At 36.6% G+C, this 12,659-nt stretch overlaps 2 protein-coding genes across 5 annotated transcripts; one reads left to right on the forward strand and one right to left on the reverse strand.

Annotated features, from left to right (window-relative positions):
• Nucleotides 1–5,964: 5,964 nt before the first annotated feature.
• LOC121262832 (2-methylene-furan-3-one reductase-like) lies at nucleotides 5,965–7,724 on the reverse strand. 4 transcript variants are annotated; one of them, XM_041165468.1, is made up of 4 exons: nucleotides 7,405–7,724; nucleotides 6,611–7,108; nucleotides 6,112–6,365; nucleotides 5,965–6,081 (listed from the first exon to the last, which is right to left on the reverse strand). In XM_041165468.1, exons 1-4 carry the CDS (start codon nucleotides 7,622–7,624, stop codon nucleotides 6,013–6,015), a joined length of 1,041 nt encoding a protein of 346 aa, XP_041021402.1. In that variant the 5' UTR covers nucleotides 7,625–7,724; the 3' UTR covers nucleotides 5,965–6,012. The 4 variants fall into 4 exon arrangements, with proteins under 4 accessions (XP_041021402.1, XP_041021409.1, XP_041021419.1 ...); XM_041165475.1 differs by having other exon boundaries at nucleotides 6,611–7,097; nucleotides 7,451–7,696; XM_041165485.1 differs by having other exon boundaries at nucleotides 7,451–7,591.
• A 2,372-nt stretch (nucleotides 7,725–10,096) lies between these two features.
• LOC121262863 (serine/threonine-protein kinase Aurora-3) lies at nucleotides 10,097–12,406 on the forward strand. The gene is made up of 6 exons (XM_041165528.1): nucleotides 10,097–10,311; nucleotides 10,395–10,637; nucleotides 10,928–11,023; nucleotides 11,449–11,663; nucleotides 11,762–11,834; nucleotides 11,949–12,406. Exons 1-6 carry the CDS (start codon nucleotides 10,183–10,185, stop codon nucleotides 12,033–12,035), a joined length of 843 nt encoding a protein of 280 aa, XP_041021462.1. The 5' UTR covers nucleotides 10,097–10,182; the 3' UTR covers nucleotides 12,036–12,406.
• Nucleotides 12,407–12,659: the final 253 nt, after the last annotated feature.

The raw sequence follows: 12,659 nt of genomic DNA on the forward strand, positions 1-12,659 counted from the left end.
AGGAAAGTTAAGTAAAATTGAAATTATCTTTTAATGAACGTCACAATTATATTAATTGGCTTAAAATGAATTATAAATTGATTATAAGTATATGATCAATCATTTTATCCAAACTCTTTGGTCTCTATGGCTTGCCCAACTTGCCCTTCAATATATAATTATTTACTATCAATCTATATTTATTGCTCTCCACTCGTAATAATCACAAGAGAAAATGTTCTTTTATCCTCGTGAAACAAGTTATGGTGTCATAAGCCTTTTGGTTGCTTCCAAAACCCTTCATATTTCGTTTGGTTATGTCATCAATCAATGTCATGAAACAGACCAATCCAAGCAATTTGTGTTTCACAGTTTGTCAAATGCATTAGCATTTCATCATGAGTCCTTAGAGTTAGATATTTGTTCACCCATCTCATCTATCCATCAATTTTGGCAGTTGCCCACTTGTTTCTTAATCCTAATTGATGTGATCATTTTGTCATGATCACACCCCACTTAATTGTTAGAGAAGTCATATTCGTATTAAATTGTAACCAATCCATTTTTTTCCTTTAAACAAGTATATATATTATTGTGTAAAAGACTCAGGTTCTTTCTCTCTTAAAAAAATATCCAAACCCATATCTGATTTTTTTCGCAGGAGTGGAGAGGGAGGCATCACCTTCATTTTCCCTCTCATTCTCTTCTTTCTCCATATATGCACTTTGTTTATAAAGTTAGTTCTCTTTTACTAGTTGGTTTGTTTCCTCAAAGGCTGAAAAGACAAATCTGCAGTTTTCCAGCAACATTCGAGAGGCACACAGTGCACGAGAAGACTCCCAAGCCACAAATTGTTCTGATAGAAGTGGCGGTTCCACAAAAAACACCGCACGTGTGGCACACGTGCCACCAAAAGCCGAGTGTGGGCTTCACGCACCACCCCTTCTGGGAGGTTTTCCTACCACACGCGTTGGGCCAACAAACTCGCAACCATCAGATCCTTCAGATCTGACTGTTGTGGTTGCAAAGATATAAGAGGTGGGTCCCACGCACCTCACAGATTCAGGCATTTACCGAAGTTGGTTCAAACTATAATCCGTCCATTTTTGCATCTATCTTACTGCTTTCCTTAATATTTTTTTCCAAATTTTGTTAGGATACTCTTATATGTAAAGAGTTAAGTAAAATATTTGAATCGTTGGCGCCCGATAATCACCATCTCTTCTTTGGTCCTTTGGCAATCTCTCTCCGCCACAACCCATGAGCCCCACTTTTTTTACTTTTATCCATAGCGCGAGAATCACATTTACTTCGTTGAGAGAATGTGGAGTTTTATGACGATGTATTACGCAATGGAGTTTCAGTTTTTTAACTGGTATTTTGTTATAAGAGTTATCCTATTTGGCCACAAGATCATAAAGACGAGGTAGTGAACTTCCCCAACAGCCACTTCAAGACAAAATATAATCACTATAATCACCATGGTCCACGATCATGGAACTACAATCCCACTCGTGGATTGTATAAAAGTCGTCACTAAGTGCAGCTCCCTCCTAGTAGGGAAGGGTAGGAAACATTTATTTATTTCTAGGGCCCATTTCTTTTTCTTTTTATATAAGGCTGCATTAGTTAAGAAATGGTGTTTGTCGAGGTTCCCCTACCCCTTACTCATGTATTTCTACATCTCTTAATTATAATAAATCGAGTTTGCTTAGAAAAAAAAAGTATATATATCATTAACGTAAGAAAAATGAAATACATGAGGATGAGGTGGAGTTTTCTAACAAACACATCATGACAACAACTATAGTACAAAAGTGAAAAAAAAAATCAGATTTTGGGACCAAAAACTTTATCCTAGGGGTGTCATATTGTGTTAACGGCTCGTATTCGTGTCGTGTCAAGGCATGTACATTACACTTAATGGGTTAACACAAACACGACCCGTTAAGGATTTCGTGTCAAAATTTCAAACCGTAACATGACATAATAAGATAACGGGTTGACACGACACGACTCATTATGACCCATTAGTGAATACAAAATAAATTGACACGATACAACACGACCCGACCTGACCCGTTTCAATTCATTTACGTTAATGGGTTGAACATACACGGCACGACCGTTTGACCTGATTGATTTAATATAAATATAAATAATATCTATAAAAAATAAAAAATTAACTACAAGTCTAAAATTACAATCCAAATAAATATGATCCACACACATTGTAATAATATATTAAAATTACATCCCAAATATAATAAACAAAACACACATTGTAAATATATTAATGTTACAATCTCAAATATAATAAAAACATAGATCTAAACAAATTTAGAACTTGAAGAAGGAAGTAGAGCGTCCTCCTTGCCCTTGTTGTTCTCAAACTCCATTTCATCTTTCGTTAACTCGTCCAAGTTAAATTTTGATCTGCACAACAAAAAAATTAGAAAAGAATCAAACTTTATACAATAACGCATGTGAATAAAAATTTCTCAAATCTACAATAAAATGTCCACATATATCAGAATTTATAAAGATAAGCAACAAAAGAACGCCGCATATGAAGCTAAAGTACATTGACCTAAAATGAAATGTCGACATCCGCCATGTTCAAAATATAAACAAAAAAAAATAGATCTAAAAAAAAAAATCAAATATACAATACAACATATTCGAACGAAAAATTTCTCAAATCTATAGTCAACTTTCTACAACTCTTCGCATAATCTATGAAGACCTGTTAAATTTTTTGCGGAAACAAATAAATGGAGAAGAAGAACTATACGACTAACAACAACAAAAAGAGTAAAATGAAAAAAATGAAAACAAAAACAAAATAAAAACAAAATTTTAGATGAAATTTGTAGTCCAACATATCTGAATCAGAAGTACTCAAATTTAGAATAAAGGTAAAAATCTGTTAAAATTTATAAAGATAAAAAGACAAAGAGAAATAAACGGAGGGATCTAACACAGGCAAACTAATTTACCAAAATCAAATTTACACAAATCCAGAATCAAAGACTAGCCACCAAGTTATAAATCTAGATGATTAGTGTACTTTAACACATGCAAACTAATTTACACTAGGTAAAGGTAGAGTAGAAATATCGGTTGGATTGACTTACAGTGGGCAACGAGCGTGGGCAACGGGCGGCGTGAGTCCGTGACTCTGAGTCTGCGTGGGCGACGAATGGGGTGAAGAGAACTGGATGGGCGACAGACTCTGAGTTTGCGTGGGTGACAGGCAAGTTGAAAAGGCCAAGAGTGGCGCAGTGAGCTTGGTGGAGCCGTGGGTGACGGGGTACTAGGTTGAAGTCGAAGAGGGGGCGGCGTGAGAAGTTAGAAACTTAAGACTTAAGAGTTAGAACTAATGAGGGGTGGCGTGAGATGAGAACTGAGGGGAAAAGGAGTCGCTGTGGGGCCATGGGTTGAAGACGAAGATAGGGGCGCGACGTGAGAAAAAGAAGAGTTAGAAAACTGAAAAAGTTAGAAAAGTGAGGGGGCGGCGTGGGTTAGGTAACAGGTTTAGGGTTCTTTTTAATTTTGGGTCAAGGGTATAAAGGTAAATTCAATTTTCTTAACATGTCATAACTGGTTGACCCGTTAGTGACCCGTTAAGCAATCATGTCTTAACGGGTCAACCCGTTTTGACCCGAACCCGTTAAGGCTAAATCCTAATCCGTTTTTATCGTGTCGTGTTAGTGTTGGATTAATGAGTTATGTCACATATTGCCACCCCTACTTTATCTCCACCCATACCCTGCAAAGAAGGTGTTGTCTTAAATGGTTTTATAGTTCATATAGTTGTGTGAACTATGATGCCATCGTTGGAGGCAGTGGATCTTGATGGTGCACTACAGTTTGTTGTTAGAAAAGAAGAAGGTGCAAAGAAGAGTTAGAAAACTGAAAAAGTTAGAAAAGTGAGGGGGGCAGCGTGGGTTAGGTAACATATCTAGGGTTCTTTTTAATTTTAGGTCAAGGGTATAAAGGTAAATTCAATTTTCTTAACGTGTCATAACGGGTTGACCCGTTAGTGACCCGTTAAGCAATTGTGTCTTAACGGGTCAACCTGTTTTGACCCGAACCCGTTAAGACTAAACTCTAATCAGTTTTTATCGTGTCGTGTTAGTGTTGGATTAATAGGTCGTGTCATATATTGCCACTCCTACTTTATCCCCACCCATACCTTGCAAAGAATGTGTTGTCTTAAATGGTTTTATAGTTCATATAGTTGTGCGAACTATGATGCCATCGTCGGAGGCAGTGGATCTTGATGGTGCACTACAGTTTGTTGTCTTGAGAATCTGAGATGTTTTTTTGAAGATACTCGTATTTCTTGTCTCAAGATCGTCGATTTGGGAAAGCGATAACATAATAGGAATACCGGCATCAAATGGCTTGGACTACGATTGATCTAGTTTCTTCACTCTCGCCCGTGATGGTGTATTGAGACCGCGCGTCGATGATTGTGAGATGGGGTGGGTCAAATCTAAAAGATCTTAAGGTGTCAAGACTACTGGTATGACACGTGTAACTGTTGGATGCATTTTGGCAATGCGGCGCGTGATAGCCAAGCTCAAAACAAGCTGCGAGTGAGGATCATGTGCCAAGATTTTCGTCACGATTCCGCTTTGTCCCTATAAGTCGGCGGCTGGGGGGTTGTGTGGTGGGGTGTGTGCAAGCAGTCGGTAGTCGGAGGGCAGTAGATTTGGCCAAAATCGAACCAATGGAAAGGAAGGATTAAAAATACTAGTAGAGAAATTTATGAACAGACGGGTACTGGAAAATAAACGATGAAGAAGATGAGCTCTTCTCTCATGTGGAAATATAGATAGGAATGGATGAGGAACTTTTATAAAGAACGGTAGTTTCTTTTTCTAGAAAGAGAGAAATGGTTTGTAACCAATCCAATTATTCGTGCATAACTAGGGTTGTAATCGAGCCGAGCCGATCTTTGGTTTGTCGAGCTCGACTCGACTCAAAATACAAGATTTTTATTTCTTCTTTGTTTATGCTCGACTCAATAAGCTAAATTTCTAACTCGAGTTCGAGCTTCGAGCTCAGCTCAAATTTTTTTTTAATAAGATTTAATAATTAATAAATTAGATAAATAAAAAAAATAAAAAATATAATATCAAATTTATATAACTAACAAGTATAACTTCTATTGAATTATAAGATTTTAAAATTTTATAAATAATTAATATCTAACTAGTTGATATTTATCCATAATAATAATATATTATATGCCTACAGAAATTATTAATATATACACATAATATGATATCATATATCTGTTTCATATATAGTTCTCACATACTGTTATATGAAATTATTAAATCTTATTGATTAATTATTATACAAATTATAAAATATAACTTTGAAGTATATTCAATATGTAAATATAAGTAATTACGTTACATATTATATATTTAATTATAAAAGTACTATGCTTATATTATTAGCTAATACATATAAATATGTGTATATACATAGGTATATGTATATATTTATCAATATATGAATAAGTTTTAATCGAGTCAAGCTAACGAGTTGATTTGGGCATAAACGAGCGGGCCTTAACAAACAAACCTTAGCTGAGTCGAGTCAAGATTTATCGAGTATGTGTCATTTACTAATTGCACGGGTATCTACTTTCATGAACGAGCTTTTTTTTTTCAAGAGCTGAGTTCGATTCGAGTTTAACCAAGCAGACTATCAAACAGATTGGTTCATTTACCTATGCAGAACCTATTTCGAGTTAACATAGCCCCATTATGATCCCAAGCGTTGGGTCAACAGATAAAGCTGATATGTTAAAATGGCCACATGTCATGCTTTGATTGGCCTTTTATGTGGCGTAAACCCCACTTGAGAAATTTATAGTTAGATCTTTTGGTAATAAAAAGTTTGTAGACGAAAGGAACTAATTGATAATTTGAAAATTGAAAACATAAAGAGTACAATGTAAAATAGAATTCAGATATATCAGTTGGCATATATGTAGTTCTGCACCACAACTCAGCAAACAGACAATTTCTGAGGAACCATTTCAGATGTTACGTTGTTCTTGCCGGCGGATGGAACAGAAGAAGGAAGATGATGTGAAGGGAAGGGAGAGATGACAACTTTTCCTCTTGCTCTTCCTGTTTCTAGATACCCAAAAGCTTTAATTACATCCCCAAAAGAATATGGGCCAGTTGGATCGATCACAGCATTAAGCTTTCCGCTCTCCAAATATGGCCTAAGCTTCTCCAAGTCATCACCGCACACTGTCAAGCTTGAATATATAGCTCTTGGATGAGAAGGAGGCCATGTTATGTCAACAATTGGGGCATCATCCTTAGCTACCACAAAAGAATTCTTGCAATCGCCTGAAGATCAAAGGTTTTAAGAGATGAAAACCAAAACCAGTTGAATAGTGACTATCTCACGGATAAGCATGCTTTAAGTTAATTCTACCATCTTTCCAACAAACAAGCAGAGCACTACCATTAGAACAACAAATTCCCAAATCCATTCAGCATACCAAGGTGCTGATATATAAGAGAGATTTATCACAAAGCACTACTCTAGGTTGGAGATTCCAAGGAAAATATTTAACCATAGAGAAACTTACCAATTGTATCGTAGAGAAAATCATATTTTTCATCAATGTCATCATATCTAGTCTTTCTGTAGTCAACAACTCTATCAGCACCCAATTTTTCGACGAATTCCACCTTTGGGGTACTAGTTGTAGCAACAACATGAGAAGCACCATACAAGTGCTTGGCTAGTTGAACGACCAAAGTTCCAACACCCCCTGCTCCACCAACTATAAAAACGGTTTGCCCCTCTTTAAAACCTGCAGTTTTGAATCCTTCTATTGCAGTCTGAACTGCTAAAGGCAAGCTTGCAGCTTCCTCAAATGAAAGATTATTTGGTTTTGTTGCAATCAAGCTCTCTTCCACGACTATGAACTCTGCCAGAGTTCCAAGCTGCTTCAGTTTTTCTCCTGCATTGAAATCTTGGATGTTGCCATAAACCTCATCACCCACATCAAATTTCGTAACGCCTCCACCTTTTCCTATCACTACGCCAGCCATGTCACAGCCAGGTACCACCTGCACCAACACTAACGTATATCTTAATGACTATTACATGGAAGATCGGTTTTGAAATATATAGTTCTATAGTAACAGATTATTTGCAAGCCACAAGTACGTATATTTTCAGCCTGCATTAATTTGCATTCTTTTTTCATTTTTGAATAAATTATCTATTGTTGTTTATCTTTGTCTTTTCTAACGGCCTTTCAACAGTTTCCCTATCTCAAAGTTATCAATATAATATATATGTTAGTGAAGTCAGTGTAAAGCATTCCAAACCAAAATCTTGGAAAAACCAGAACATGAATGGCTAAGAGAATAATATGTTTAAGAATACAGATTTGTCTAACACTTTGATTCCTACTTACTGGGAAGTCTGAAGGAAAGATGGGTCGCTGCCGTCTTTTGAAATCAATAGGATTCAAAGCAGCAGCTCGAACTTGGACTAGTAGTTGGTTATGCAGGGGAGTAGGAATAGGGAAGTCTCCCAGCTTGAGGACTTCTTTGGGACTATACTCCTCGTAAAACCAAGCTTTCTGCATATTGTAATTCCCACACAGAGCTATCTTGCCCTCTCCAGCTTATTTATACTGGTTTGGGGACATATGAACTGTCATATTTAATTAATGTATTAAAAACAGTGATTGATGTGTTTAAAGGAGTGGATGCCAGTGGAGACGATGAAAATATCTCTTCTCCTATATGACTGTTAACATGGTGATTTATTCTCTCTACTTCAGAATGATTCCAAGTAAATCTTCTGGTTTTGATCATGAAAAGCAGTACGTATGGCCATAATGTTGTTCTTGTTCTTGTTTATGAAATGAATGAAGAAAGATTGTCTAGCTAGCATTATTATGGTGCACGTAAAGTCCAATTGTTGCCACAGGTTCTATTGGCAGTACAAATTTGATGGAAAACCCAGCTTCCTGAAAAATACAGTTGTAGATGTTTAAACGTACCCTCTCTGAAGTGGTTTATCCTCTCTACTTTGGAATGATTCCAACGTGGGACCAAAGTAAATTTTCTGGTTTCCATGAAGAGCGGCGGCTAGCTATAGCGTTGTTCTTGTACGTGTATGGGACGAATGATGAAAGATTGTAACCAGCAAGCACTGTGAATGTGCACGTCAGTCCATTTGTGGCCATAGGTAGAATCGGGAATTTTGTGGAAAATCCAACTTCATGAAATACATTTCTTGATGTTGATACCCTCTCTGAAGCATTTAATACTCAAACATCTTATAGATATATAAGATCTTACATCTTCAATCTTGAAGGATGGTCATCCTCATCCGATAAATAAGATCCTATCTCTTCAATATAATTTGCGAGTTCGTGAAATATGAAAGAGAATCATTAATTGGAAATTGACCACCAATCCATCCCATAGCCACTCTTTGCAACAGATATCTATCAAGCACATGCAGGTGAGATGTTTGATGGTGATCCGCTGCTTATCTGCAGAATGAAAAATTCACAGCAATAAACATAAGATAGAGACCACACGACTAGTAAGAATTAGTGCCGCCAAGTTAACCATGGATAAGTGTTCAAATCACCGCCATCTTGGTGATGGGACTGAGGAGACGGGGATCACTTGTTGAGGACCACCATGTGCAGCAATCATGTCCAATAAAATATTCGGACGGTGGTCCGTGGAGGTGGTGTCGATTTAGATGGATGCAAGTAAAAGGTACTCGATGTCCCTGGTACTTCAGTGAGCTGTTTGTAAGATCAGATTGGACTTATAAAAAGGCAACGTACGCATTCATTAAATTAAACTAGATTTTGATACAAAAACTATTTCAACTCATCTCATCTTATCATTATAATTTTTATAAATTTTTACATAAAATATAATAAACAATTCAACTTTTTTAAATCTTAAAATAATAATAATATTAAAAAAATATTCTAACAATATTTTATTTAATTTTAAATTTTTATTTAAAATCATCTCATCTCATCCCACTATTTAAATTACGAAATGAACAACATGACAAACGCGCGCGAGGGAGGGATAACAGCTATGGATAGAGCTGGACTTCTGTAGTTTCGCTGTAAATGAGGTTTTAAGTTGTTTGGGTAGTAGGTTTGATAATGGTTTAATTTTTGGCACCTTGATTTTGGAGTTTTTATAGGACAATAAGGCGTTCGGACATTTGGTCGAACATGGTGCGTGCGAAACTACATTAAATAATTAATATATTACTTCAACACCGTTACAAATGATATAAAGGGTATATAATATGATTCAAATTAAAAATCTTAATGTCTTTATTAGAGATAGCAGGTAAGAGTAGTCATCATCACTATGCTACATAAACTTCGTTTGAAATCTCTTCCATAAAAATAATAATAATAAATTAATAAATTGTGGAAATATATTCCGGTTAGGCCCAACGGACTTAAAGCTAAGGCAGGATCATGGCCCATATGTGGCGGCCCACCACTACACAATGAAAATTCGCTAGCAGTATAAACGGCACGCCACAAACACATGCAAAGGGATTTAAGAATTACGTTGCAAACAATCACTTTTATGTATTTTTTATGCATTTTACGGATATGTTTGGCCATAATTATTTTATATTAAAAAAAAGGTGATACAATCAATCATACGATTGATTAGTGACGTGTAAAAAAATACAGAATATAACTGCTATTAAATTTTTCAGGATTTAAACCGTCTCTGAAATAATTTCGATACATTGGAGAACGTCCCGATTGGACGTCGTATTTCTTCTTGTATGTATGGACTAGTCTTTATATCCATTTCGGAAGGTAATTAGGGGAGAACATAGATACGTTTTTAAGCCCAAACGGGACAAATAAAGATTTTGGGCTTTAGGAAGAATGTGGCCTAGCACGTTGCGTTGGGCCAAGATCCAAATTCGTGTGAAAGCCTGTTCTTTTCTGGAAGAAGCTTTCAAAATCCAAAATGGCCCAGCACTTTGCATTTGGGCCACGATCCAAATTTGTGTGGGAGTCTGTTCTTTTCTGGAAGAAGCTTTCAAATCCAAAACGTTCCCTCTCAAATCTCTCGCACCCAAAGTTTCCAATTCTCACTCGCATTTGGATCTCACTCGTGAAACCCAATGAATTCTCACAACATCCAAGCGGGAGAAGCAAATCCAAATAAACAATGGTCCTTGCAAGATTTCGAGATCGGAAAACCCCTCGGGAAAGGAAAATTCGGCCGAGTTTATCTTGCTAGAGAAGCCGAGGTTTTCGGTCTATATTTTCAATGTTGTGATTTCTGGTTGTCTTCTAGGATTTGGTTTGATTTGTTTTCTTTTCAATGTTAAAGAGCAAGTACATAGTGGCTTTGAAGGTGATATTCAAGGAGCAAATCGAAAAGTACAGAATTCAACACCAGCTGAGGAGAGAGATGGAGATTCAAACCAGCCTTCGGCACCCGAATATATTGCGACTCTATGGGTGGTTCCACGATGCTGAACGCATTTTCTTGATACTCGAATATGCTCATGGTGGCGAGCTTTATGGGAAGCTTAGGAAAAGCGGCCATCTTTGTGAGAACCAAGCCGCCACCGTAAACATCTCTCTCTCTCTCTCTCTCTCTCTCTCTCACTCGAAATCTTATCTGCATCTGCTACTATCAGCAAGAAAAAGGAATTGTAATCCGGTGTTACTGTGGTTTACTTCAACTATATGAAGTATGAGCGCAGAAACTAGTATTTTTTTATGTTTATGTTACTCTTTCTTTATTTATAATGGTTTTTCGTCTTCTAATCACTTTTTTCCTCGTGGAATTTAGTGCACAAACTTTTTGTGTTACGCAGTCTGAGAGAAATCCTGATGTATGTCCCTTGTGAATTTTAGTACATTTTGAACCTCACGCAAGCATTGGCGTATTGTCATGAGAAGCATGTGATTCATAGGGACATCAAGCCAGAAAATCTGTTGCTTGATCACGAGGTATACTAAAACTCCTTAAATTTGCGTTGGGTTGTTGATAAATCTCTAAGGACTTCTTTTTTGAAAAACTTAACTCGGAGGCAGATTTTGCACTTCTTAATTTAATTTAACAATTATGTGATACAAACTTGTGAATGGATAGTTAAAAAAAGGTTGGACATATTTTTGCAAAGCCTGTATTGACATTAATTAATTGAGCTTTGTTACTCATCATCCTCGCACACCACCTACCACATTTTTTTTTTTGGTTTTATTCTTCTTAAACTTATTCAATTCTACTACTCATCATCCATATACTACACATTTGGTAAGAGAAAATAAATAAATAAGTGTGGTATGTGGTGTGTGAGGATGATAAATAGAATTTTTCTAATTATTATAACTCATAGACATTTTCTTTTAACATAGTTTAGTTATATGCGTAGGGACGATTGAAAATTGCAGATTTTGGATGGTCTGTACAGTCGAGAAGCAAGAGACACACCATGTGTGGAACTTTGGATTATTTAGCACCAGAAATGGTGGAGAAGAAGGCTCATGACTACGCCGTTGATAACTGGACTTTGGGTATCCTTTGTTATGAGTTCCTTTATGGTGTCCCTCCATTTGAGGCTGAAAGTCAGAGCGATACCTTTAGAAGGTAAGGTAGAGGTTATTGTTATACCCTGTTTAGTATGGATGAAATTGTATCATGAACTGTGTTATAGGTAGGTAGATAATTGTATTTGGTTATACCAGGATAATGAAGGTTGACCTGAGCTTCCCTTCCACTCCTCATGTTACTGAAGAAGCCAAGGATCTCATTCTTCGGGTAAGTTTGTCCATTACTATTTTATGTTGATATCTGGATGTAAACCGTGAAGGAATTGTGTCAGTGATTAGATTTAGTTGCCTTCGTGAATATGTTATCTGAAAATATGTGCAGCTTCTGGTGAGGGACTCCTCAAAACGGCTCTCTCTTCAGAAGATCATGGAGCATCCTTGGATAGTCAAGAAAGCAAATCCTACGTGAATTTGCAGTAACTAAGAGTTTAAACTTTTGATCTGATTCCCCATGGCTTTGAGAAACTGGTATGGTCGAATTCTGCTTCTAATGGCATAATTTGTAGGCAAATGAAGCAACTTCCAGAGTTCATCATTGTAATCTCCAATCTGCCTTCACACTATGCTATACTCAATGACTCTGAAGCATTGATTTACAAAACAAAGCTCGAGTCTCGTGTATGATACCATTTGTATATGAGAGTATGTTCTCCTTCTAGATTAGTGTAGGTAACAACCATTGTTTAGATAATTGGATGTTTGAATCAACTTCCTGCATGTGTTGTTGCAACCATTGAATTATCATTTCAAATGTAAATCACGAGTTAATCTTGCCAGATTGATTACATTGACCGTTGTAACGGTTACAACTTCTAAAGGTTAGCGAATACCTTTGGTTGTTGCACAGTTGGATTATAATTGCAACTAATTTTAGTACACCTCAAATCACAATATTCTCCTGACAGTCAGAAATTGTATCGACACAGTGTTCTCGTAATATTTGTAACAATGGTTTCTACCCAAATTTCTCTTCGGATCTGACGGAAGTATTTCTCCGATGGGTTACTATTATATCAAGTCCGGGCTGTGCCAT

Source organism: Juglans microcarpa x Juglans regia, chromosome 1D, assembly GCF_004785595.1.
Source record: "Juglans microcarpa x Juglans regia isolate MS1-56 chromosome 1D, Jm3101_v1.0, whole genome shotgun sequence".
Taxonomy (NCBI): domain Eukaryota; kingdom Viridiplantae; phylum Streptophyta; class Magnoliopsida; order Fagales; family Juglandaceae; genus Juglans; species Juglans microcarpa x Juglans regia.

What these genes read in the sequence shown, in the direction of transcription:
- LOC121262863 (XM_041165528.1), top strand. Translation starts at nt 10,183, where the DNA reads ATGAATTCTCACAACATCCAAGCGGGAGAAGCAAATCCAAATAAACAA. An exon ending in ATCTGTTGCTTGATCACGAG is followed by an intron (nt 11,024 to 11,448) that starts GTATACTAAAAC and finishes TTATATGCGTAG; the next exon opens with GGACGATTGAAAATTGCAGA. An exon ending in CCAAGGATCTCATTCTTCGG is followed by an intron (nt 11,835 to 11,948) that starts GTAAGTTTGTCC and finishes AAATATGTGCAG; the next exon opens with CTTCTGGTGAGGGACTCCTC.
- LOC121262832 (XM_041165468.1), bottom strand. Translation starts at nt 7,624, where the DNA reads ATGCAGAAAGCTTGGTTTTACGAGGAGTATAGTCCCAAAGAAGTCCTC. An exon ending in AATCTGTATTCTTAAACATA is followed by an intron (nt 7,109 to 7,404) that starts TTATTCTCTTAG and finishes GATATACGTTAG; the next exon opens with TGTTGGTGCAGGTGGTACCT. An exon ending in TTTTCTCTACGATACAATTG is followed by an intron (nt 6,366 to 6,610) that starts GTAAGTTTCTCT and finishes TTTGATCTTCAG; the next exon opens with GCGATTGCAAGAATTCTTTT.